We start from the raw sequence: 26,182 nt of genomic DNA, 5'->3' as shown, positions 1-26,182 counted from the left end.
GGGGGATTGAAATGAATCGTTCTACTGGCGCGAATCTTAAGAGCATCTAAAAGAGGGCGCTGGGTGGGGCCCACCTCCTTCAGCACGGCAGGCGTTGCCGCTTTAAGGCGGCGGCGGCGCGAGCAGGTCTATGGTAATGAGCTGCTGCCGCCACCGCGGCTCTGCAGAGCTCGCCCGCCCGCCGGGGAGGCGAGGGAACGCGGGGCTGGGCCCGGGGCCGCGGCGACAGGCAGCAGCCTCGGCGGGGACGCGGGACGCGAGCGTACGGCACAGGGCCGTCGGTGGCGACCGAGGCCAGATCGGGGTCGGGGCGCGCAGCTCCGCGGGCGCAGGTGGGCGATCCCACGCGGGCGGAGGGGACACCCTGGGGCTCGGGAACCTGGCGGGGTTGGCCCGGCCAGGGCCGCCTGGGGACCCGCGGGCGCAGGTGCGAGTGTCTGGAACGCAGGTGGAAGCGCTGCGTGATCTGCGGTGGTCCGGGTGACCGCGGAGCGGGTCTGGCTCCCGGAGTGGTGTGAGCCCCGGCGCGTCGGAGGGCGCAGCGTGGGGCCCCGCCGAGCCATCTAGGCGAAGGCCCCGCGGGGCACACAGGTGGTCCCCGGGGACCGGTGCCCCGGCCTGGGCATGAGGCTCGGCGGGGCCGGCAGGAGCCGGAGGAGGAGCCGCCGCGGCTGTTGACCCCGCCGGCCGGGAGCAGGGAGAGATGCGGAGCCGGGCTGCCAGCGCCCCCCTCCCAACGCCGCCGCTGCCGCTGCCGCTGCTGCTGCTGCTGTTACTGCTGCCGCTGCCACCGCTACTGGGAGACCAAGTGGGGCCCTGTCGTTCCCTGGGGTCTGGGGGACGAGGCTCCTCGGGGGCCTGCGCCCCCGTGGGCTGGCTCTGTCCAGCTTCAGCCTCGAACCTTTGGCTCTACACCAGCCGCTGCAGAGATGCGGGCACTGAGCTGACTGGCCACCTGGTGCCCCACCACGATGGCCTGAGAGTCTGGTGTCCAGAATCTGGGGCCCATATCCCCCTTCCACCAGCCCCTGAAGGCTGCCCCTGGAGCTGTCGCCTCCTGGGCATTGGAGGCCACCTTTCTCCACAGGGCAAGTTGACCCTGCCTCAGGAGCACCCTTGCTTAAAGGCTCCTCGGTTGAAATGTCAGTCCTGCAAGCTGGCACAGGGCCCAGGGCTCAGGGCAGGGGAAGGGTTACCAGAGGAGTCCATGGGTGGGCGTCGAAAAAGGAATGTGAATACAGCACCTCAGTTCCAGCCTCCCAGCTATCAGGCCACAGTGCCTGAGAACCAGCCAGCAGGTACCTCTGTTGCATCCCTCCGTGCCATCGATCCAGATGAGGGAGACGCAGGTCGGCTTGAGTACACCATGGATGCCCTCTTCGACAGCCGCTCCAACCATTTCTTCTCCTTGGACCCAGTCACTGGTGCTGTCACCACAGCAGAGGAGCTGGATCGGGAGACCAAGAGCACTCATGTCTTCAGGGTCACTGCACAGGATCATGGCATGCCTCGAAGGAGTGCCCTGGCCACACTTACCATCTTGGTGACTGACACCAATGACCACGACCCTGTTTTTGAGCAGCAGGAATACAAGGAGAGCCTCAGGGAGAACCTGGAGGTTGGCTATGAGGTGCTCACTGTCAGGGCCACGGATGGTGATGCCCCTCCCAATGCCAATATTCTCTACCGCCTGCTGGAGGGGCCTGGGGGCAGCCCCTCAGAAGTCTTTGAAATTGACTCTCGCTCTGGTGTGATCCGAACTCGTGGCCCAGTGGATCGGGAAGAGGTGGAGGCCTACAAGTTGACAGTGGAAGCAAGTGACCAGGGTCGGGACCCGGGTCCACGGAGTGCCACAGCCGCTGTTTTCCTGTCTGTGGAGGATGACAATGACAATGCCCCTCAGTTTAGTGAGAAGCGTTATGTGGTCCAGGTGCGAGAGGATGTGACCCCAGGGGCACCAGTACTCCGGGTCACAGCCTCAGACCGGGACAAGGGCAGCAATGCCCTGGTGCACTATAGCATCATGAGTGGCAATGCTCGGGGACAGTTTTATTTGGATGCTCAGACTGGGGCCCTGGATGTGGTGAGCCCTCTTGACTATGAGACAACCAAAGAATATACTCTACGAGTGCGGGCACAGGATGGCGGCCGGCCCCCACTCTCCAATGTTTCTGGCTTGGTAACAGTTCAAGTCCTGGATATTAATGATAATGCCCCTATCTTTGTCAGCACCCCTTTCCAAGCTACCGTCCTGGAGAGCGTCCCCTTAGGCTACTTGGTTCTCCATGTCCAGGCAATTGACGCCGATGCTGGTGACAATGCCCGCCTGGAATACCGCCTTGCTGGAGTTGGGCATGACTTCCCTTTCACCATCAACAATGGCACAGGCTGGATCTCTGTGGCTGCTGAGCTAGACCGGGAGGAGGTTGATTTCTACAGCTTTGGGGTAGAAGCACGAGACCATGGCATCCCAGCACTCACTGCCTCAGCCAGTGTCAGTGTGACCATCCTGGACGTCAATGACAACAACCCAACCTTTACCCAACCAGAGTACACAGTGCGGCTCAATGAGGATGCGGCTGTGGGCACTAGTGTGGTGACTGTATCAGCTGTGGACCGTGATGCCCATAGTGTCATCACATATCAGATCACTAGTGGCAACACCCGCAACCGCTTCTCCATCACCAGCCAGAGTGGCGGTGGGCTGGTGTCCCTCGCTTTGCCACTGGACTACAAACTTGAGCGACAGTATGTGTTGGCTGTTACTGCCTCTGATGGCACAAGACAGGACACAGCACAGATCGTGGTGAACGTCACTGATGCCAACACCCATCGTCCAGTCTTTCAGAGCTCCCACTATACAGTGAACGTTAATGAGGACCGGCCAGCAGGTACCACAGTGGTGCTGATCAGTGCTACAGATGAGGACACAGGTGAGAATGCCCGTATTACCTACTTTATGGAGGACAGCATCCCCCAGTTCCGTATTGATGCAGACACAGGGGCTGTCACCACACAGGCTGAACTGGACTATGAAGATCAGGTGTCTTATACCCTGGCCATCACTGCTCGGGACAATGGCATTCCCCAGAAGTCTGATACCACCTACCTGGAGATCCTGGTGAATGACGTGAATGACAATGCCCCTCAGTTCTTACGGGATTCCTACCAGGGCAGTGTCTATGAGGATGTTCCGCCTTTCACCAGTGTCCTACAGATCTCAGCCACTGATCGTGACTCTGGTCTTAATGGCCGGGTATTCTATACCTTCCAAGGAGGTGACGATGGAGATGGTGACTTTATTGTAGAGTCCACTTCAGGCATTGTGAGAACGCTGCGGAGGTTAGATCGTGAGAATGTGGCACAGTACATCTTGCGAGCGTATGCAGTGGACAAGGGGATGCCCCCAGCCCGCACACCCATGGAAGTGACAGTGACTGTGTTGGATGTGAATGACAATCCACCTGTCTTTGAGCAGGATGAGTTTGATGTGTTTGTAGAAGAGAACAGCCCCATTGGGCTGGCCGTGGCCCGTGTCACTGCCACTGACCCTGATGAAGGCACTAATGCACAGATCATGTACCAAATTGTGGAGGGTAACATCCCTGAGGTCTTCCAGTTGGACATCTTCTCTGGAGAGCTGACTGCCCTGGTGGACTTAGACTACGAGGACCGACCTGAATATGTCCTGGTCATCCAGGCCACATCAGCTCCCCTGGTAAGCAGGGCCACTGTCCACGTTCGCCTCCTTGACCGCAATGACAACCCACCAGTGCTGGGCAACTTTGAAATCCTTTTCAACAACTATGTCACCAACCGCTCGAGCAGCTTCCCTGGGGGTGCCATTGGCCGTGTGCCTGCCCATGACCCTGATGTCTCAGATAGCTTGACTTACAGCTTTGAGCGAGGAAATGAACTCAGCTTGGTCCTGCTCAACGCTTCCACAGGAGAGCTGAAGCTGAGCCGGGCACTGGATAACAACCGGCCTCTGGAGGCCATCATGAGCGTGTTGGTGTCAGGTAAGGAAGGGCCCGAGGTGGTGCTGGGGTGGGAGGAGTCCCACAGGAGGTCCTGAGCAACTATGGGAGGAAGAGAGCCATCCAGGGAGGAGCTGCTGACCCACCTCCCTGCCTGGTGGCTGGCCCAGAGAGTGAGAGGGCAAGAACCAGCTTGGGAAGAAGCCCTAGGAATCCTGGCAGCTGGTGCAGGCCCCGCCTGCTGCCCGAGGCTGGGCTGGGCTGCTTCGGTTGGCTGCCCCCTGCCTACCAGCCTGTGACGTGGTGGGGGAAGTGTTGTGAGGCTGCCCTGGCTGTGGCTGCCAAGAATTGTGAAAAAAGGCGCGTGGAAGACTGGGAGGCCAGGAGAGCTGGGGGAGGGGTGGGGAGGACCCTGGCCAGGAGAAGAGAGACAAGCAGGCCCTCAGCACCCCTCCATGTCCCGTCAGCATGTTCCTGTGATCTCATACAGCCTCTGGCAGAGCAGAGGGCCCAGGGGCACCGGGTTGCTGCGGAGGGGTCAGGACCCTTCCGTCCTCTTCTGGCCCCTTCTGGCTCTCGGCTGAGCCACAAAATCGGCTGACATGGACTTTGTCTAGTGCATTCTTTTCCTCCAGGCAGAAAGAGCCTGCCTGTCTCCCCCTTCAGAGCTCCCACAGGAAGTGAGGCCAAAGCTCATTGTCTCTGTCCAAACAGACCCCACTGTCAGAGTCCTGGGGGAGGGGGCTGCAATGAAACCAGGGGCAGGCTGAGGCCTCCTGGGCTCCCTTGCCTCCCCATAGGCTGTTCTTAGGGTGCCAGGCTTCCCTGATGGCCATGACTAGCCCAGGCTCAGGAAATGGGTTATGGGAATCAGGATGAGGCAGGACTCATTCTCTTGGGCTCTGAGGACAGAGACCCCAAGGGTCCTGTTTTGGTGGGGAGAGAACAGAGTTCCAGGGGCGTGGGAGCCTGGCCAGGACCCAGACTGGGCATTCCTGCTGCTTGGCCAAGCGCTCAGCCTGCAGACTCCCTGGACTGCAGGGTTGGGGGAGGAGAGCTGAATGGGTGGGTGACCATGTTCTGTGTTTTCTGTCTGCTGTGGGGGTGAAAGGCCAGGAGGAGACCAAACTCAGATTGCTGAGTGCCTTTTTGAGCCTGGGAAGAGTTGAGATCCTCATGGGAGGCCTAGTGTTAGTTATATCCCCAGTGATAGGTCAGAGCACCCCGACTCCAGACAGCCTTCAGACACATCAGGGAAGGGAGAACAGAGGAGACTGGCAGGCCCCCCATACCCACCATCTGTAAGAAGCATGGAGTCAGGGCGTGGCTTCAGCCCCCCTCCCCACTCATGCTCCTTGCTAGACAACTGCCGCCCACCCCATCCCTCAGGTGGCCACAGGAAGCAGGTGTGGGAGCTTTCAGAGGCTGTGGACCAAGCTCTGTGCCTCCTGAAGCTTCAGTTTCTGCTCCAGGAGGAGGAATGGGGGCATCCTCATCTGTGGCAGTAGGAAGAGGGTGGAAAGGAAGGGACTCCTGGTTTGATCCTCTTCCCCTGCCTGCCCTAGGTGAGTGTGGCTAGACACTAAGGGATGGGGCAGAGGCGGCCCCTGCTTAGTATGTGGTCTCTCACCAGGGCAATTCTTCTAGTCTAGAGGGGAAGACCAGGGCAGCCCCCAGGCAGCTGGGACTAGCCCTTCAGTCCTAGCCCCACCCTCCCCCCTCAGCCCTGACCCTTGGAGGCAGTCACCACGGCAACCCCAAAGTTCAGGAGGCTGGGTGGGGGGAGCTGACTTCTACTGCCCCTTTGTTTTCTTTCTCTGCTTCTTTGTCACTCCCTTCTTTCCCACCCTGCCCATGTGGGCCATTTAGCACTGCCTCTCTGTTGTCCTCTCCCCCAGCTCCTGTGTGTCTCTCTCCTTCTCTCCCACTCTCTCCATTGCTGGCTTCTTTCCTGGGCCTTTGTCTTCCCTGTTCAGTCTCTGTTTATGCTGCTGTCTTCCCCCTCTTCCCTGTGGCTGCAGCTGCTCCAACTTGGGCTGGATGGCTCCCTTGGACACTGAACTTTCCCCTCTGCTTCTTTCCTCTGCTGGGACACACAAGAGCTCCTGCCTATGGTCTGGTCAGCCCTCAGACCAGCAGAGCCCCTGCAGGGACACATCTACCAGGGGAAGAGAGGCTGGGAGTGTGATTCTGGCACCTGCCCAAGGGTGGCTGGCTGAGCCCTAGGCCCAGGTGGTGTTTCCTGAGTCAGAGTCTATCAACTCTTTCTTTCTCTGTCCAGGACAGTTCAGGCAATGCACCCTCTGTCTTGTTCCCACCCTGCTTTTGCACCTGAGGGGTGACTCAGGTCAGGGCAGAAGAGAGGGACAAAGAAGAAGGAGTGAGCAGTGGGTTGATAACTGGGATAGGGACAATAGCAGAGGGGGCAGGTGGCCACAGATGGTGGACCAGATGGGAAGCAACAGAGACATGCTGAGAGAGGGGCACAGGCAGGATCTGGGGTGGCAGAGGGAGGCCACAGAGAAGAGTGTTTGTTCCCAGGGCTGAGGGACAGTATGCCTTCTCTTGCTCATTGGTCTTGACCATCCCTCTGCTCCACTGGTTGAGTCAGGAGCACTGGGTGTTGAGTCGGGTTGCCTTTTCCCTGGAGGGGATTCCATCTGGGAACCACTGGGCAGGTGCATCAGAGCCCTGCACCAGTTTGGGACAGAGGAATCTGAAAGAGGGAGGTGAATGGCACCTGATCATAAGCCGGGCAGGCTTCCAGGAGCAGGTGGTCTCGGGGCAGGTCGGATAGACCAGTTAGGAAGGGAAGCTTCTGGAGGAGCAGCAGCAAGTGATGACAGCAGGCTTGCTGGTGAGAGCAGGTGGACCATGGCAATGAGGCCAGAGGGCAGGTAGGCAGTGGACTGAGGACATGCTAAGATGGGTGTCTGCCTTCAGCCTGCCCCAGCTCAGCTGCCAGGATAATCAGCCACCTTCAGTAGGTGCAACACAGACACAGAATCTATTCCCATATCTTTCTCCTACTCCCATCCCACCCAGAAACGCTGGCTTCTGCCCCATTCCTGCTTGGGTGTCCTTTTCCATATCTAGTTGAACCTCTCCTGCTGTGTTTTGAAAACCATTTCTTCACTATGGAGACTGAATAGATTCTCATCAGCATCTTAGTATTTACTGAACATCTACATGGGTAAGGCATTGCACTAAACAAAAATCTGAATAGCCCTTATAGGCCTGCCAAACCATTTCTCCTTCCCTGTGACCCCATTTTTCATTTTTGAGCTAAATAAAATCCATTCCCATGTATATGCACATTCAGGTGTGTATGTTATTTCTGGGCTTCAGGTGTGTGGGTAGAGTGAGATACTGAGTGTGTTAGTACTTAGCTGTTTATAATGAGTGTATCACCTTGGGGGAAATGGCAGGCAGGTGTTTGAGTGTATGTGGTGATCCAAGTGGGTGAAGAGTAGTTAGAGGCCCCAGAGCCAGAGAAAAGCCAGGCCAAAGGCACACTGGAATCTTTAGGTAGAAGTTGCCCAGGCTTTTCCATCTCTGCCCAGATTCCCCACCCCCACACACCCCTGTCTCCAGCAAGAAGCAGTGGGTGGTGCTATCACTGGTTAAGGTGGCTGAGCTGGATTTCCTGGGGTGGGATCCCTCAAGCTACCCACAAGCAGCCCAGAAAACTGGGCGGGAAGAATGCTTTGTGTGGGGTGTTGCCATGGGGATAGCGGGCCTGCACCCAAGCAGCCATGGGACTCAGTGGGAGGGGGACCTGGTGGCCCACTGACCCAGTTCACCTCCCACTCCCTACCTTCTTCAGTGGGGGAGTGAGGAGCACAGCCAGGGTCAGGGGTATGTTAGCGTTGAGGTGTACAGGATGAAGAGAAGAGGCGATGTTTTTTGTGGGTCTCACAGTGCGCTGGGTTCTGTAGAGAAGTAAGCAAAAAACGGGGTTCCTGTGCAAGGAAGCCCAGAGTCTGATATAAAGAAGGATTCATAGCTCCATCAGGGGCTGACGTACAAACATTTAAAAGTCTACCATGTCACTGTGGCACACTCACACTTAGGAGGCAGAGGTAGGAGGATTGCAAGTTCAAGGTGGGCAGTTTAGCAAGATTCTGGCTCAAAATAAAAATTAAAAAGAATTGAGGATGAGCTCAGTGGTAAAATATCCTTGGGTTCAATCCTCAACAATCCCCTGCCTCTCAAAAAAAGGTGTGCCATGCAGTGGGTATTGGGAAAGTATGCAAAGAGTATTTCTGAAAGTCTCATTCCCTTAAGCTGCTAAGGGGTCTTATCCCTCAAAGAGTGACATGCCCAGCGTGTTCACTAGGTACCTTTATGGTAATTAGAAAAGGAAGCCTCTTCTTGGCCCCAGGATGTGCAGGCTGGATTCTAGTGCCCTTTGCTCCCACCTCCTGTTGCTACTGCACAAGGCCTACCCAACCCCACTACCCAGGGCCAGGGGGTGGTCTGTGGCTCAGCAACCCTGTCCTCCCCCACCCGGCCTGGGTGCTGACCCATGTGACTTCTTTGCAGATGGTGTTCACAGTGTGACAGCCCAGTGTGCTCTGCGCGTCACCATTATCACAGACGAGATGCTCACGCACAGCATCACGCTGCGCCTGGAAGACATGTCGCCTGAGCGCTTCCTGTCACCACTGCTGGGCCTCTTCATCCAAGCTGTGGCGGCCACGCTGGCCACGCCCCCGGACCACGTGGTGGTCTTCAACGTGCAGCGGGACACCGACGCCCCTGGTGGTCACATCCTCAACGTGAGCCTGTCAGTGGGCCAGCCGCCGGGGCCCGGGGGTGGGCCGCCCTTTCTGCCCTCCGAAGACCTGCAGGAGCGCCTGTACCTCAACCGCAGCCTGCTGACAGCCATCTCCGCACAGCGCGTGCTGCCCTTCGACGACAACATCTGCCTGCGCGAGCCCTGCGAGAACTACATGCGTTGCGTGTCGGTACTGCGCTTCGACTCCTCCGCGCCCTTCATCGCTTCTTCCTCCGTGCTCTTTCGGCCCATCCACCCAGTCGGGGGCCTGCGCTGTCGCTGTCCCCCGGGTTTCACCGGCGACTACTGTGAGACTGAGGTGGATCTCTGCTATTCGCGGCCCTGTGGTCCCCATGGGCGCTGCCGCAGTCGTGAGGGAGGGTACACCTGCCTCTGCCGCGAGGGCTACACGGGTGAGCCAAGGAAGGGGACTCATGGGGGTGGCCCTGGAGGGCTGATGCTAAGTTGCAAGCACAAATCAAGCTAACGGTGGGGGCCTGCCTCATTCCTTTCGGGAGTAAGGTACTGTAACACTGGGCATTCATAAATCACACTTGCTCTTAGACAACACCGGCTGTGGAAGAGAAGAGTGAGGAGCCCTTCTCTCACTGTGCACGCACACACTCACACCCACACATGCACATCCATTCCCAGAAATGCAAAGGCAGGTCAGCGTTGCTTCTGGATTAGTATTCAAGCTTTGCTCTGTGACTATGGGCAAGTTATTTACCTCTCTGGGTTTCAGTAATTTAGAATAGAGATAACAAACCTACTTAGGTCAAAAGTTGGTTGTGAGGATTAATTCAATTAATTTGGCATACGGAAAGAACTGTCCTGTGGATAGTGTTGCCTTTGACTTGAGGAAGCACTGAGAAGGGGTGGCTTGCTCCAGGTCTCATTGTATAGCTCAGTTAGAGATGAGACTGGCCTACCATCTGGTCTCCCCCGCTGCCTTTCTGAGCTGTATAGCAAGCACTTTTCTACCCAGACACTGGGGGAGGGTCAGGTGCTGAGGATCTGAGAAGCTGGAAGGGTTTGGAGTTAGGGGTGTTCCAGAAGGACATTGCACCTATGTAGCCCCGGGCTCAATGGCTCCACTGTTGCCTCCCCGCGGAACTGTGACCTGAAGGTCTTTACACATCCTTTCCTGGTTTCTCCCTGGCTGCTCACTGCCTCTGCTCTGTGTCCCTGACCCCTCCCTGCAGGCTCCTATTTCTTCTTAGGATGCGCCCTGCTCCCCTTCCTTCCCAGATGCCTAGGCCTCCTCCTGTCCTCCAAGTCATGCCCACTGGCTCGGCCGACTGTGTTCCCTGCTGCATCCTCTTGCTCAGAACTTGCCAGACTTGACTCTGCTGCTACTGGGGGTGGGGGGAGGGGTGGGGCAGGCTCCGAGGAGGGGAGGGGAGTCTTTGTCCAGGAGGATGGGGGGGGGTGGTTTAGAGTAGGGAACAACAGTTTCCATGGAAACAAGAGCCAGTCACTAGGCACAGGAGCTGAGAACCTATCTCTAGAATCTGGGAATGAGGAGGGAGAGAAGGGTGGATTTTCCCATCTGATGTTGGAATTTTCAGCTCCTCCATTGAATCCTGATCTGTCCCATGGCTCAGGTCCCCACTCTCGGTGTTGCCAAGTAGACAGGAATCCTTAGTCTGCACCCCAGGGCTCAGGGTGGGGGTTCTTTTCTCCATTCCTAGGGAAGTCCCCAGCTTCCCTCCCCCACCTGCCCCACCCTATAACTCAGACATATCCAAGCGGAAGCCTGGTCCCATCCCCAGGGAAGGAAACTGATCTCAGTGCCTGACACGGACAAAAGCATCAGTGGGAGGGAGAGAAGAAGAGAGGGGACAGAGCCCTCATGCTGTCCTGCAGGTTCTTCCCCTCCTTGCACATTTCCCCCTGCAGGAGCCAGAACATCCCCAAGCTTGCCCCACAGCATGACACCAAAGGCTGCTAGGATCCTGGCCTAAGGACCAGGGGCCTAGTGGGTGTATGCCAGTGAAACCCGGCAGGATGGGGAAGGGACTGGGAGTTTCAGGGAACTTGCAGGGGAGCTGTGCATGGAGCTGTGGTGAGAATGGCATGCAAGGCCACGCAGCTCAGGAAGGGCTGGGGATCACAGATCTCAGGGAAGATGGGTGTGGGAGAGAGAGTGGGGGTGTGCAGGAGAGTTTGGGAGTATCATGGGGGTTGTGGGAGGTTGTGAGAAATATTACTGGGGGGAAGAAGCCCAGGTTTCCTCCCCCTTCTCAGTGACTTTGTACTCACCCCGCCCTTTCTCTTGCCCAGGTGAGCACTGTGAGGTGAGTGCCCGCTCAGGCCGTTGCACCCCAGGTGTCTGCAAGAATGGGGGTACCTGTGTCAACCTGCTAGTGGGTGGTTTCAAGTGCGACTGCCCATCTGGGGACTTTGAGAAGCCCTACTGCCGGGTGACCACGCGCAGCTTCCCTGCCCGCTCCTTTATCACCTTCCGTGGCCTGCGCCAGCGCTTCCACTTCACCCTGGCCCTTTCGTAAGTGGCTGGGCCATGGGGGCATTGGGCACATGTGAGTCTGGGGAACCTCCTGTTCTGCAGATGAAGTGAGAGTCAGGCTGCAGGAGTGCTTGGAGCCGGTTGTTGGCAGAGCTGGGACTGCATTTGCAGTTGCCTGTGTGCATTGCCAGCAGACTCCTCACCCACTAGGGTGTGCCTGTCACTCTCCAGAATGAGGAGCCAGGATGCCAGGGATTTTGTTTGGGCCGGTCTTCTACATTGTGACCCCATGGCCCATAGTCTTAGCCAAGCGTCAGCACTCTGGAGGGTACTGGGTAGGATCAGGTGTTGGTTAGGTGGCTGAGGTGCTGGCATCCAGGTGGGTGCCTCATTCCTGCCCCGGTCCCCAACTCCTGTGCAGGTTTGCCACTAAGGAGCGCAATGGGCTGCTGTTGTATAATGGGCGCTTCAATGAGAAGCATGACTTTGTGGCCCTCGAGGTGATCCAGGAGCAGGTTCAACTCACCTTCTCTGCAGGTGATCCCCGTTGCCCCACATCCTTGCCCATCTCCCTAAGGCCCCATGTCTCACAGGCCCATCCCCAATCCTGGGCACACCCTACCCCTACCATTCCCAGCTCTGTTGGTGTCCCAGCTTACCTGGTCCTTTCCCCAGGAGAGTCAACCACCACCGTGTCACCATTTGTACCTGGGGGGGTCAGTGATGGCCAGTGGCACACAGTGCAGCTGAAGTACTATAATAAGGTGGGTGTGGGAAGGGGACGGAGGGGTTGGAGGGTTCTGTTCTTGGCTTACATGCCCTTCTAGACCTGGGTGGCATTGCCAACAGTGGGTAAGGCTGGTGTGGCACTTTTAGCTAAGGGGGAGGGAGAGAGTGAGACTATATCACCTTGCTGGGACGTTTCCATCCCACTGGGCAATGCTCTGTGTGCGTGCTTGTGCATGTGTGTGTGTGTGTGTGTAAGTTTACACAGATGTGTGAAAGCACTGGTGTGTCTTTGTGCCTAGCCTGTGATCCTAATAGGCTCCTTGCCCACCGCTTCCATTCTCTGTCCTTCCCTCTCTACAGCCACTGTTGGGCCAGACAGGGCTCCCGCAGGGCCCATCTGAACAGAAGGTGGCTGTGGTGACTGTAGATGGCTGTGATACAGGAGTGGCTCTGCGCTTCGGAGCTGTGCTGGGCAACTACTCCTGTGCTGCTCAGGGCACCCAGGGTGGCAGCAAGAAGTGAGCAGGGGAAAGGGCCGGGGACAGGGTGGGGGCGAGGCGCAGGGCAGTCCGGGAAGGCAGGTCAAGAGAGTGGGCTTTTACAGGGCTCCAAAGTAAGACCAAGCCTGATGGAAGCTCTCCCTTGCCTTGCTTCCCTTAGCCCTTGCTCAGCCCTGGGAGGCAGTGTCAATATGGAGAGTTAGAGCGAGCCCTTCTGGGGCTGTGTGGGGAAGGATGGGTATGAGTGAGCATGCTCCGGGTTGGAGTGGCTCCTTCCCCTGGCAGTACTCTGCAGGGCCCCTTGGCCTCCTGCCCAGGGCCTTCCTCTCTGGCCTGGTGGCCAGGCACAGGGAAAGAGAGGAGCCAGAAGCTCCAACCTGCCTTCATGTCACCACCATTTTGTTCTTCTAGGTCTCTGGATCTGACAGGGCCCCTGCTGCTGGGTGGGGTGCCTGACCTGCCCGAGAGCTTCCCTGTCCGAATGCGGCACTTTGTGGGCTGCATGAAGAACTTGCAAGTGGACAGCCGGCATGTAGACATGGCTGACTTCATTGCCAACAATGGCACTGTGCCTGGTATGGGGACCTGGGGGTGTGAGCAAGACTGGGAACCGATGCAGGGAGGAGGGGCTGTGTCTGGCATGGGGATCAACTTGTGTAGGTCTTATGGGCCCCTCCAGATGTTGCCACAGGTTTTCTCATTGGAGCCCCAGTCTGGGGTCTCTGAGTCCCCTTCTCTTCATTCCAGGCTGCCCCACCAAGAAGAACGTGTGTGACAGCAACACTTGCCACAATGGGGGCACCTGCGTGAACCAGTGGGATGCATTCAGCTGCGAGTGTCCCCTGGGCTTCGGGGGCAAGAGCTGTGCCCAGGGTAGGAGAGAGGCAGCTGTCAGAGGCTGGGACTGGGTGCTGTCAGCAGTCTGGGAACACTGGCAGGGTCGGAGTAGGCTCTGGGAAGGGCACAGCGAGCTTGACTGTGGGTGGAGGAGCGTGTTTGGGCAGAGCCCTGAGAGGGTAGCACAGGAGACAAAGGGCCCAGTCAGAGACAGGCCTGGGCACAGCGTGGGGCGGGCCCAAGGCAGGTACCTGTTCTGGAGGGCGGGGCTGACCAGGGAGTGGGACGCAGTGCCCTGCCTCTCCTGGAGCATCATACCCCCTGGGGCACTCCACTGCTCTGCTCTTCAGAGTCTACCTTCATCCTCTTTCCCAGAAATGGCCAATCCCCAGCGCTTCCTGGGCAACAGCCTTGTGGCCTGGCATGGCCTCTCACTGCCCATTTCTCAGCCCTGGCACCTCAGTCTCATGTTCCGCACACGCCAGGCCAATGGCATCCTGCTGCAGGCCGTCACCAGGGGACGCAGTACCATTACTCTACAGGTGACCCAGGGCGCCGTGGGAGAAGTGGGGCAGGCCCTGGCCTCCAAGGGGGCTGGACAGAGATGACGGGCAAGGTTTTCTCTTTGGAGAAATGAGATCGCTGCATCAGTTTGGTGGGTCCGTGCTGCCATCTATTGGGCTTGAGGGAAATAGATACCCTTTCTTTGCTATGCCACAGCTGGGCATCAGGATGGGGAACAGTGGACTGTGAGAAGAGCCAATTAACTCTGTGTGCTGACCCTGCTTTCTCTCTTCCTGTGCCAGCTTCGGGAGGGCCATGTGGTGCTGAGCGTGGAGGGCACAGGGCTCCAGGCCTCCTCTCTCCGTCTGGAGCCAGGCCGGGCCAATGATGGTGACTGGCACCACGCACAGCTGGCACTGGGAGCCAGCGGGGGCCCTGGCCATGCCATCCTGTCCTTCGATTATGGGCAGCAGAGGGCAGAGGGTAACCTGGGTCCCCGCCTGCATGGGCTCCACCTAAGCAACATTACAGTGGGGGGAGCACCTGGGCCTGCCAGTGGTGTGGCCCGCGGCTTCCGGGGCTGTTTGCAGGTGAGCCTCATCCCTTCCCTCTCATCCCCATGGCCACCTGGAGCCCTGCTCCATGAAGGGTCAACTCTGCCTCTTCCCCCAGGGTGTGCGGGTAAGCGAGACGCCCGAGGGTGCCAGCAGTCTTGATCCCAGCCGTGGGGAGAGCATCAACGTGGAGCCAGGATGTAGCTTGCCAGACCCCTGTGACTCCAACCCATGTCCTGCTAACAGCTACTGCAGCAACGACTGGGACAGCTATTCCTGCAGCTGTGATCCAGGTATGTGAGGGATCCCAGGAAGTGAGGCAGGTTGGCAGGTGCTTGGAGTTGCACTGGCTCTTCTGTGTCACCTGGGAACAATCATATCACCTCTTTGAACCTTTATCACCTGCGTTCCATGGCCATGGCTAGCTGGTATGATGCTCAGAGTAGAAGAAAATGGCTGAAAGTGAGTTGGACGGAAAACAGTGCCAGGGGAAGGGAGGGATTGAACCTTTCCTATCTTTCTTGTCCCAGGTTACTATGGTGACAACTGTACTAATGTGTGTGACCTGAACCCATGTGAGCACCAGTCTGTGTGTACCCGCAAACCTAGTGCTCCCCACGGCTACACCTGTGAATGTCCCCCAAATTACCTCGGGCCATACTGTGAGACCAGGTAAGTGGGTCAGGGCCTGCAGTAGCAGGTCCCAGTGGCTGCTGCCTATTTCTGGTGTATCCCTCAGAGCCCCAAGAGGCTGGCTGAGCTGCAGAGGGAGCTCACATTTGCCCGGGCTCCTCTCTGCAGGATTGACCAGCCTTGCCCCCGTGGCTGGTGGGGACACCCCACATGTGGCCCATGCAACTGTGATGTCAGCAAAGGCTTTGACCCAGACTGCAACAAGACAAGTGGCGAGTGCCACTGCAAGGTAAAAGCCCCAACAAGCCTCCTCTGCGACTACCTTAGTGTCTGTTCTATACCTTCTGGGCCATAGAGGGGAGGCAGTGGAGATGGACTTTCCTATAGAGAGCTGAGGGCCATCAGGCTTTTTCTCTAATGGGCAGGGCAAGTGGTTATGTGTCCTCAGGCGTCTGGGCACCCGGGGATCCAGGACCAACGTTTAACCTATGAACCCTGGGCCAGATGTACTGTTCTGATTACTTGGCAGATGAGTTCAACACTTCAAATCATGACCAGTGCTTAAATATTTTGAATACTGCTCCTGAGGGAATTAGGTCAGGGAGTCTCGCTCCAGAAAGGCCAGTGCCAAAAGGGTTTATGAGCTGGAAAGAGCCTGAGCCAATGACCCCCTTCTTCTTCCTTCCTCCCATCTAGGAGAATCACTACCGGCCCCCTGGTAGCCCCACCTGCCTCCTGTGTGACTGCTACCCCACAGGCTCTTTGTCTCGAGTCTGTGACCCTGAGGATGGCCAATGTCCATGCAAGCCTGGTGTCATCGGGCGCCAGTGTGATCGCTGTGACAACCCTTTTGCTGAAGTCACCACCAATGGCTGCGAAGGTGGGCTGTTGGGACAGGTGGGCAGCCCTCTCCACTGTGCCAGGTGGTTGCATCCCAGGGAGGCCAGGAGTGGGGCTGGCTGCCGGTCTGTGGATGCTGAGGGAGAGATGAGCTGCAAAGGGAGAGCTTCTATTGACTGTCTTTTCTTCCCTGCAGTGAATTATGACAGCTGCCCACGGGCTATCGAGGCTGGGATCTGGTGGCCCCGCACCCGCTTTGGGCTGCCTGCTGCTGCCCCCTGCCCCAAAGGCTCCTTTGGTAGGTGCTAGAGGCCCAGGATGTGATATTGAGGACTTAGCCTCTACCATCACTGGGGCAAGAGCAGGAGGCCCCTGGCTGCAGATCCTAGGTCCCTGCTTTGTGGCCTCCAGATCCTGGAGACTCCATGTCCCGTTTTCCTTGGCTCACTGTTACCCCTCTCCCAAGGTTGCCTAGGAGTTGTCCAGGATGCAGATGCGTCTTGTACTCTGAACAGAAGGGCCGAGAAGCCTTCATTATCCTTGGCACAGTGCTGGGTGCTAGAGATTCAAAGATGATTCACACACAGTTCCCAACCTTAGCTCACCATCTAGTGCCAAAGCTATGCCACATGAAGGATGGGCAGTCTGAGAGTACAAAATGTTGGGTGCTGTCCCAGGGGACCCAACACAAAGATAGAGTCTGGCACTGGCCCTTGGATTGCTGATGAGCAGAATTCATAGGCAGGGGGTGACAGAGACCACAAGATGGTAGCTGGAGAGGGCTGGGGTTTAATGAAGCCATGTGTCCCATGCTCCCATAGCCCTTACTCGGGAATATCTTGCAGAGATTTTTGGTCTAATATCCTATACCTGTCTTCCTATTTCCACTTGGGCTGCAGGAGGGCAGGACCTTGTTGGTTTGCCTTCTGTCTCTGGCCCCCTGCCTAACTTCTCAGCCAGGTGTCAGGGGCTTCCTACATAGGCCAGCCCTGTGGCCAGCCCTCCTGGTTTTCTCCCCCAGGGACCGCCGTGCGCCACTGTGATGAACACAGGGGGTGGCTTCCCCCAAACCTCTTCAACTGCACATCAGTCACCTTCTCAGAGCTGAAGGGTTTCGTAAGTGGACACCCTCATCTCTAACTCCTTTCCCTCCTTTTTCTTGCCATCCCCCCCCCATCTTTGAGAAAGGGAATTCTGGAATCCCAGCCCCTGTGTTCCTGGGGTCCCCACCTGAAGAAGCTATTTTCCCCTTTTCTGAGACCCCTTTACTCTAGAGTCCCAATTGAGTCCCAGTTGACCCCCTGCCTCTCCATCCAGGCTGAGCGGCTTCAGCGGAATGAGTCAGGCCTGGACTCGGGACGCTCCCAGCGGCTGGCCCTGCTCCTGCGCAATGCTACACAGCACACGGCTGGCTATTTTGGCAGCGATGTCAAGGTGGCCTACCAGTTGGCCACACGATTGCTGGCCCACGAGAGTGCCCAGAGGGGCTTTGGGCTGTCTGCCACGCAGGATGTGCACTTCACTGAGGTGGGGCTTGGAGTAGTTAGGGATGGCTGCTTGGGTTGGGGGGGTCACAGTGAGTGAGCCTGCTCCTGGCAGTGCCATGGCCACAGGGGTGGGGTCCTCCCCACGTGACCTTTAGGAGCTCCCTCCAAGCATAAGACCTCCATGAGAGCCTTGGTACAGCATGTGGGACATTCAGAGCACCTCTTCCTAACCTGTACCATACCCAGGTGCCACAGAGAACACTGCTCATACTGAGGTATGCGCATCCAGAGCTGAGAGCAATCAGTACCCGCTTCCCCCAGGGAATCAGGCTGGGTGTGCAGGAGGGTGGGGCTGGGGAGCTGAGGAGGAAGGATTAGAGGCAGAGCATCCAGTTACCAGAGTAGACAGTGGGGCCAAGGGGAGGTGGTGGGGAGCACTTAGGGGAGGGCATCGTGGGTAGGGAACAGGGCTCTTCTGACCACCAAGGCTGTGACTTGGTGGTGAGGACGACAGCTGTGGGCTGTGAGCACATGCCACCATGACCATGCCCACCCCCAGAATCTGCTGCGAGTGGGCAGTGCCCTTCTGGACGCAGCCAACAAGCGGCACTGGGAACTGATACAGCAGACAGAGGGCGGCACCGCCTGGCTGCTCCAGCACTATGAGGCCTACGCCAGCGCCCTGGCCCAGAATATGCGGCACACCTATCTAAGCCCCTTCACCATTGTCACACCCAACATTGGTGAGGCTGGTGCCTGGGGTAGGGAGGGGTTCGTGGAGAGAGTCCCCTCAAGGGCAGCCATGCTGGGGGCCTGCTTGCCTCACTCAAGGTCCAACCTGTCACCATCCCCCTCCCTAGTCATCTCTGTAGTGCGCTTGGACAAGGGGAACTTTGCTGGGGCCAAGCTGCCCCGCTATGAAGCATTACGTGGAGAGCGGCCCCCAGACCTAGAGACAACGGTCATTCTACCTGAATCTGTCTTCAGAGGTCAGTGGGGACCACGTGTGTGTCAAGGGTGGGCCTGGGGCATCCATGCAGACTACACATAGGGCAGGGCCCCACTGAGTGTATCACCATTCTGTTTCTAGAGATGACCCCTGTGGTCAGGCCTGCTGGCCCTGGGGAGGCCCAGGAACCTGAGGAACTGGCACGGCGGCAGCGGAGGCACCCAGAACTGAGCCAGGGAGAGGCTGTGGCCAGCGTCATCATCTACCGCACCCTGGCTGGGCTACTGCCCCACAACTATGACCCAGACAAGCGCAGCCTTAGGTGAGCAGCTGGGGACAAGGGGGTTGGGGTGGGGGACAGGCAGGTAAGAGCTGAGGCATTGAAGGAGCCAAGTGTGGGGCGTCTCCTAGTGAAGAGGGTATCTACCAGTTACAAGGCTGCTGTGATGACTGTACATCTGTTTGCCCATGTCAGAGTCCCCAAGCGCCCAGTCATCAACACACCTGTGGTAAGCATCAGTGTCCATGATGACGAGGAGCTCCTGCCTCGCGCCCTGGACAAGCCAGTCACTGTGCAGTTCCGGTTGCTGGAGACTGAGGAGCGGACTAAGCCCATCTGTGTCTTCTGGAACCACTCGATCCTGTGAGCCTGCCCTGCCACTACCCCCAAGGCTTTAGGCTGAAAGCTCAAGTCCCCAGACCCCCACCCTCCTTAACCTGACCCTGCCTTTTTCACACAGGGTCAGTGGCACGGGCGGCTGGTCAGCTCGAGGCTGTGAAGTTGTCTTCCGCAACGAGAGCCATGTCAGCTGCCAGTGCAACCACATGACAAGCTTCGCTGTGCTCATGGATGTGTCCCGGCGGGAGGTTGGACCCATGACAGGCAGCTGTGGAGTTGGGGGTGGGAGCCCAGGTACTGGGCTAGGTGTGCAGGCCCTGCCCGTCCTCATTCCCTTGGCCCTCTGCCTCCCACCCTGCAGAACGGGGAGATCCTGCCACTGAAGACACTGACATACGTGGCCCTAGGAGTCACCTTGGCTGCCCTGCTGCTCACCTTCCTCTTCCTCACTCTTCTGCGTGCCCTGCGCTCCAATCAGCATGGCATCCGACGCAACCTGACAGCTGCCCTGGGCCTGGCTCAGCTGGTCTTCCTCCTGGGAATCAACCAGGCTGACCTGCCTGTAAGATGCCCCTCCTTCCCTACAGACCCCTGCAGCTTCCAGCCCTCTCAGCTCCCTGCTGATTCCTTCCCCTGCAGCAGTGACTCTGCAGCCCAGCCCAGTTTCTGGTCCATGGTTTTCTCTTTCCTAGTTCCTCCCAAATGTCCCACATTCCAGAGGTCCCTGCCTCTGGCCCATGGTTTCCCCTGAAGCAGACCCCAACACCAGGCCCTCCCCGCTGCATGACCTGGGCAGAACCCCTGCACTGGCTATGCCTTATTCACTGACGTGGTGGCCTGGCTCTCAGTTTGCTTGCACAGTCATTGCCATCCTGCTGCACTTCCTGTACCTCTGCACCTTTTCCTGGGCTCTGCTGGAGGCCTTGCACCTGTACCGGGCACTCACAGAGGTCCGTGACGTCAATGCCGGCCCCATGCGCTTCTACTACATGCTGGGCTGGGGCGTGCCCGCCTTCATCACAGGTATTCCTGGAAGCTCTCCTGGCCTACAGGTTCCACATTCCAAAGCCTAGTTCCCCCAACCCACAGCCCAGGCCCTGAGAACCTCTACCCCAAGACAACTCATTCAAAGTTATCCCTCCGATTTAACCCAGTCTTGAGGCCCTCATGCAGTGGCTAGGTCCCCTTTCCTGGAGAGCAGGGTGGACAGCACCCTTCGGCATGCTCCATTTCTGGCCCTGTGAGCCAGGCTGACTTCCCACATCCTGCCCACCTTCCCCTGCTGCTGTCTTCCCCTGCTCCAGGTCTAGCTGTGGGCTTGGACCCTGAAGGATATGGGAACCCTGACTTCTGCTGGCTCTCCATCTATGATACGCTCATCTGGAGTTTCGCTGGTCCTGTGGCCTTTGCTGTCTCGGTAAGTGCTAGCAAGTGAGTTGGAGTGAGCAGACCAAGTGTGTTCTCTGAATCCCCTTTAGGAAGGACCATGGCTACCAGACCCCATGCTGAGGGCCAGAAGCTGTCTATCCCCTCTGGTCTCCTCATACTTCTCTCCCCTACCCAGATGAGTGTCTTCCTGTACATCCTAGCAGCCCGGGCCTCCTGTGCTGCCCAGCGGCAGGGCTTCGAGAAGAAAGGCCCTGTGTGAGTATGGGGGTGTCTGGGCACAGGGTGAGGATCGGCGAAGGAGGCCTCATTGCCAGTCTTACACACTGTCATCTCCCCAGCTCTGGCCTGCAGCCTTCCTTTGCTGTCCTCCTGCTGCTAAGTGCCACATGGCTGCTGGCACTGCTCTCCGTCAACAGTGACACCCTTCTCTTCCACTACCTCTTTGCCGCCTGCAATTGTGTCCAGGTACCTGGTCCAACCCATATTGAAGGGAGGGAAGCATGGCTGAGGGTGGACTGAATATGCCAACCATTGCTACCTGTCTACCAGGGCCCTTTCATCTTCCTCTCCTACGTGGTGCTCAGCAAGGAGGTCCGGAAAGCACTCAAGTTTGCCTGTAGCCGCAAGCCCAGCCCTGACCCTGCTCTTACCACCAAGTCCACCCTGACCTCGGTGAGGGAACCTGGGATCAGAGAGGTGGAGGGGTCTTGGCAGAAGGAGGGACAGGCAGGCCTAAGGGGCCTGTTCTCTGTACTTTTTTGTTGTTTTTTGGGTACCGGGGATTGAACTCAGGGAGCACTGGGCCACTGAGCCACATCCCCAGCCCTATTTTGTATTTTATTTAGAGACAGGGTCTCACTGAATTGTTTAGCACCTCTCTTTTGCTGAGGCTGGCTTTGAACTCGCAATCCTCCTGTCTCAGCCTCCCGAGCCGCTGGGATTACAGGTGTGCACCACCGCACCTGGCTGTTCTCTGTACTTTTTGTTCCGCTATCCATTTTCCTTGTTTCCATCTCTTCCTAGAAGGAGAAAGGGAAAGAGAAGTGGTATGTGTGGGCCAGGAGGTGGTGGGAGGGGAGAGATGATGTTGGGCAGACATAGTATTTTTGACTGGGGGTGGGGGTGGAGACAGGTCACTGAGAATCCCTCATGAATTCTGGCAAATTTTCTGTCTCCTGTGATGATCTCAGGAAACAATTCCCAGTGCCCCCTTTTACCAACAAGTCCTTATACAGCAAGTCCAGGGTACTTGAGGTGTGCAGGGCTACACAATTAGAGCAAAGCTATAGCCATTGTCAGACCCCAATATGAGGGCAGCAGAGATGTAGGGCCTCCTCCTTTAAGACCCAGCTTGCGGGAAGTAGAACCTAGGGCAAATTCCACACACCCTTTCACTTCCTAGCCTGAGGCCACCACCCTCTGTTCCCCTACTTACTGACCTGTCTATCCCCTGCCCAGTCCTACAACTGTCCCAGCCCCTATGCAGACGGGCGACTGTACCAGCCCTATGGAGACTCAGCTGGCTCACTGCACAGTGCCAGCCGCTCAGGCAAGAGCCAACCCAGCTACATCCCCTTCTTGCTGAGGTGAGCCCTGGAGTTGGGAAGGCTGAGGAATGGAGGGGAGGGCCATGTGTGCTGGACCCAGGACAGCCAGCTGCTAGGAGTTGAATGGTACACACTGTGGCCAACACAGGTGACAGCTTGACTTAGAAGCAGTTAAGGGACACAGGGAGGAACTGGAAATCTCAGGGGAGAGAAGAGAAGAGGATGCTGGGTAAGGGGCCAAGCTGACCCCTCCAGTATGGTCTTGTCTTCTTAGGGAAGAGTCCACACTGAACCCTGGTCAAGTGCCCCCAGGCCTGGGTGACCCAGGCAGCCTCTTCCTGGAAGGTCAAGACCAGCAGCACGGTGAGGATGGAAGGCCCTGGCCGCCCAGTGGGGCAGGGGCCTGGCTTTTACTGAGGGTGGGTTGAGATAGGTGGGCCGGCTGTGATCCCTCCCTGACCTCCCAGATCCTGACACGGACTCTGACAGTGACCTGTCCCTGGAAGATGACCAGAGTGGCTCCTATGCCTCTACCCACTCATCAGACAGCGAGGAGGAGGAAGAGGAGGAGGAGGAGGCCGCCTTCCCTGGCGAGCAGGGCTGGGACAGCTTGCTGGGGCCTGGAGCGGAGAGACTGCCCCTGCACAGCACCCCCAAGGGTGGGCCAGCACCAGGGCTGTGGCCTTTGGGAGGCTATGGGAGCCTGAGAAGCTTGGACTTCTTGGGAAGCAGGAGTCGGGCGGTGGCTTTCCTAGCTGTCTGCCCTTTCTAGGCCTCATCTATTTCCTTTCCCCCTGCCAGATGGGGGCCCGGGGCCTGGGAAGGCCCCCTGGCCAGGAGACTTTGGAACCACAGCAAAGGAGAGTGGTGGCAGTGGGGCCCCTGAGGAACGGCCACGGGAAAATGGAGATGCCTTGTCTCGGGAGGTGTCCTTGGGCTCCCTTCCCGGTCCTTCCGCCCAGCCTCACAAAGGTGAGTGGGGCATCCCCAGCTGCCACTTTCCCTGGGTCAGCAGCCTCATGCCCCACAGTGCCCACGGATGCTGGGGCTTTCTGAGACACCCCTGTTCCTCCCACCTCTGCACCTCATGGTGCTGCCTTCCCAACCCCAGGCATCCTCAAGAAGAAGTGTCTGCCCACCATCAGTGAGAAGAGTAGCCTCCTGCGGCTGCCCTTGGAGCATGGCACTGGGTCATCTCGGGGCTCTTCAGCCAGTGAAGGCAGTCGGGGTGGGCCCCCTCCCCGCCCGCCTCCCCGGCAGAGTCTCCAGGAGCAGCTGAACGGGGTGATGCCCATCGCCATGAGCATCAAGGCAGGCACCGTGGATGAGGACTCATCAGGCTCCGAGTGAGTGGGCCAGGAGGGTGGGACAGGGTACCACTGCAGAGGTCCCAGCTGGGGCAGAGCTGCCTCTGGGCCTCCCCAGGCTAGCTGGTTGGCAGTCAGAGGACAAATGGGCTGAGCATGACCCAGCTTCCTAAGTGCCCCGTGGTGACCTGGGGGTGGTGGCAGTTTCCCCTGGGCTTTATGTGGTGCAGCCCAGCCAAGGGCAGCGCAAGGGTGGAGGGGAGCTGGGCTGCTTTTCTGTTTCTTCCTTCTGGTGAAGCTTCTCACTGTCTCCTGCTCCAGCTAACCCTCTGTCTGCCTTTTCTGCCACTCTCCTTTCCTGCCTCTCCAGATTTCTCTTCTTTAACTTCCTGCATTAACCCTGGGCCGGTGGTTCCTTCGTCCCGAGGCTCCCTTCCCTTCCCCAGCTGCACTCATGCCCCCACTCCTGTCTTGTGCTTTATCCTGCCCCTGCTCCCCACCGCCTGCCCGCAGCAGCGATGAAACGTCCATCTGAGGAGCCTGGGCCTTGCACCTAAGGCCATCTAGTGCCAACTCCCTCCCCCACCATCCCCCTCACTGCACTTTGGACCCCTGGGGCCAACATCTCCAAGACAAAGTTTTTCAGAAAAGAGGAAAAAAGAATTTAAAAAGGATCTCCACTCTTCATGACTTCAGGGATTAATTTTTTTTATACGCTGGAAACTGACTCCCCTTTCCCTTCCCAAAGAGGATAGGACCTCCCAGGATGCTTCCCAGCCTCTCCTCAGTTTCCCATCTGCTGTGCCTCTGGGAGGAGAGGGACTCTTAGGGGGCCTGCCCCTCATTTGCCATCACCAAAAGGAAAGGACAAAGCCACACGCACCCGGGGCATCAGACCCTGCAGGCTGCACCGGGCAGGCCTCAGTTGGTGAGGGGTCAGGGCAAAGGGTGTTCCTTATCCACCCGTTGCTGCCTCTCCCAAGAACTGAAAAAGCCCTGTCCGGCCAGGGGCAGAAGGACTCAGTGCCCCTGGACCCCCAAATGCTGCATGAACACGTTTTAAGGGGAGCCTGCGTCCCCAGGCGGGGGCCGGCTGCCCCAGCCCCTCTCCTATTCCTGGACTCTGGCCACGTGCTGCAGCCCAGGTGTTTGCTCAGTTTGCTGACCCCAAAGTGCTTCATTTTTCCTGCCTGACCCGTGACCTGCACCTGGGGAAGGCCAGTCGTGTGTTAAGTTGCGCTTCTTTGCTGTCATGTGGGTGGGACTGGGAGGAAGAGTAAGCACAGAGCTGGCTCAATTGCCCAAAGGGCCTCAAGCACAGATTCGAAGTCTGGGTTCTGGTGTCCACTCACCCACTCTCCCCAAATCAGACAAATGCCACTTTGTCTGACCTGCTGTGGCCTCTGAGACATGTTCTATTTTTAACCCCTTCTTGGAATTGGCTCTCTTCTTCAAAGGACCAGGTCCTGTTCCTCTTTGTCCCTCATTCTACCCCAGCTCCCTGTGAAGAGAGAGTTAATATATATTTTTTATTTATTTGCTTTTTGTGTTGGGATGGGTTTTTGTCTGGTCCCAGGGGATCTGATGTGGTCATCGCAGTTGGGTATGTACCCAGCTGCCCTGGCTTGGGGGCCTAACGCCCTTCCCCTTGCTCCATTTCTTCCCATCAGTTTTGCCAATTGCTATTCATTTTGAGTCACCCTTTAAGCATGTATTTCAGACTTGTCACTGTCTTTCCTTCTGGAGCAGGTGGCTAGAAAAAGAGGCTACGGGCAGGAAAAGGTGTTCCTGTTCTTCTTCTGGAAGGCTGGCCTCTGGTTTTTCTGCCATGTATTCTCCTCCTGCCCTCTACCCTTTCCCCTCAGCAATTCCTGCAAAGGGTTAAAAATTTAACTGGTTTTTACTACTGATGACTTGACTTAAAAAGAAAAAATACAAAGATGCTGGATGCTAACTTGATACTAACCATCAGATTGTACAGTTTGATTGTTACTGTAAATATGGTAGAGTTTTGTTGTTGTTGTTTTTTCCATTCCTCATACCACTGAATAAACTAGTTCTGTGCAGGTAGTGTGTGATCATGTGCTTCCATGGGGCACCCTGTCCTCTTCAAGGATGGAGGCCTGGGCTTTGAAAAACAAAACATCAGGCAGGGCCTAGAAAACCCCAGCAGGAAATCAGGACTCAGATACCCATCAGCTGAAAAACTTGCCCATCTATGGATCGCCCCAGCAATGCTCCCCAAAAAACCTCATCAGCGTAGAGCCCAGGTCCTGGCATTACCAAGGAAGATGAAGTGGGTGGGAAAGTATGTTTTTCACCAGGACAAGGACTTGAGCGGCTGGAGAAGTGACACAGAGAGGGCAGGTTTCTAGCCTCTAGAACTCGACAAGGACAAGTTTTCGAGGGTGGGATGCAATAAGGAGGGTTGAGATGAGTAGCAGGTGGGAATTTAAGGGTGCTCAGTGATTAGATAACTCCTAACTCTTAACACTGTGGGCCATTTTCCACTAGAAAATGAAGCAACTACTTATACTGGAGCTAAGTGTGTGCTCCGCAACATTACTGCTAATCCCACGTTTGTGTTTTCCAAAGGTCCATTCAACAGACTAGAAAGGGAATTAACATGGGGCACCATAGGGTGGCAATTAGGAACACAAACCCTGGAACCAGACTGAGTTACTTAATCTCTCTAAGTCTTAGATTTTCTGTCTATGAAATGAGGATGATGATAACAGCAGCCACCTAATTGAGCTTTTATGAGGATTAAATGAGTTAACACATACAGAGCGCTTAGAACAGTTCACAGTACGTAGCAAGAGGCCAATAAACACTGGCTTTTCTTATTGCTACTGGGGTGGAGAGGGAAGTGGAAGGAGAATGTACAGACAGACAGAAAGCCAGGCCAACGGAAGGAAGTAAGCAGTTAGCTGAACAAGGACAGCAGCTGCAGCAGGTATGCCAACTGAACGCTGCTTAGTTGGAGTGAAGAGCTGAGGGTGGAGGCAAAACTTCAAGATTGACCCAGGGTGTAAACACAACATGTTTCCCCTCCAGCCA

The 26,182-nt window shown here is 57.1% G+C and overlaps 1 protein-coding gene across 4 annotated transcripts; it reads left to right on the top strand.

Moving 5' to 3' along the window:
- The first annotated feature begins 170 nt into the window (after positions 1 to 170).
- Celsr2 (cadherin EGF LAG seven-pass G-type receptor 2) lies at positions 171 to 25,188 on the top strand. 4 transcript variants are annotated; one of them, XM_047550299.1, is made up of 34 exons: positions 171 to 4,019; positions 8,523 to 9,170; positions 11,044 to 11,266; positions 11,649 to 11,764; positions 11,903 to 11,991; positions 12,317 to 12,474; positions 12,868 to 13,031; positions 13,204 to 13,329; positions 13,669 to 13,835; positions 14,100 to 14,387; positions 14,470 to 14,644; positions 14,882 to 15,023; positions 15,153 to 15,273; positions 15,681 to 15,864; positions 16,021 to 16,122; positions 16,846 to 16,940; positions 17,142 to 17,351; positions 17,871 to 18,054; positions 18,172 to 18,300; positions 18,402 to 18,582; positions 18,736 to 18,903; positions 19,001 to 19,127; positions 19,241 to 19,441; positions 19,728 to 19,902; positions 20,184 to 20,296; positions 20,444 to 20,523; positions 20,607 to 20,733; positions 20,818 to 20,940; positions 21,727 to 21,854; positions 22,090 to 22,178; positions 22,283 to 22,474; positions 22,617 to 22,787; positions 22,927 to 23,161; positions 23,871 to 25,188. In XM_047550299.1, the coding sequence occupies exons 1-34, from the start codon at positions 704 to 706 to the stop codon at positions 23,875 to 23,877; spliced, it is 8,754 nt and encodes a 2,917-aa protein (XP_047406255.1). In that variant the 5' UTR covers positions 171 to 703; the 3' UTR covers positions 23,878 to 25,188. The 4 variants fall into 4 exon arrangements, with proteins under 4 accessions (XP_047406255.1, XP_047406246.1, XP_047406238.1 ...); XM_047550290.1 differs by having other exon boundaries at positions 23,639 to 25,188; XM_047550282.1 differs by having other exon boundaries at positions 23,636 to 25,188.
- Positions 25,189 to 26,182: the final 994 nt, after the last annotated feature.

Source organism: Sciurus carolinensis, chromosome 1 (genome assembly GCF_902686445.1).
Source record: "Sciurus carolinensis chromosome 1, mSciCar1.2, whole genome shotgun sequence".
NCBI classification, from domain to species: domain Eukaryota; kingdom Metazoa; phylum Chordata; class Mammalia; order Rodentia; family Sciuridae; genus Sciurus; species Sciurus carolinensis.
This window is presented reverse-complemented; position numbering and strand designations above follow the sequence as displayed.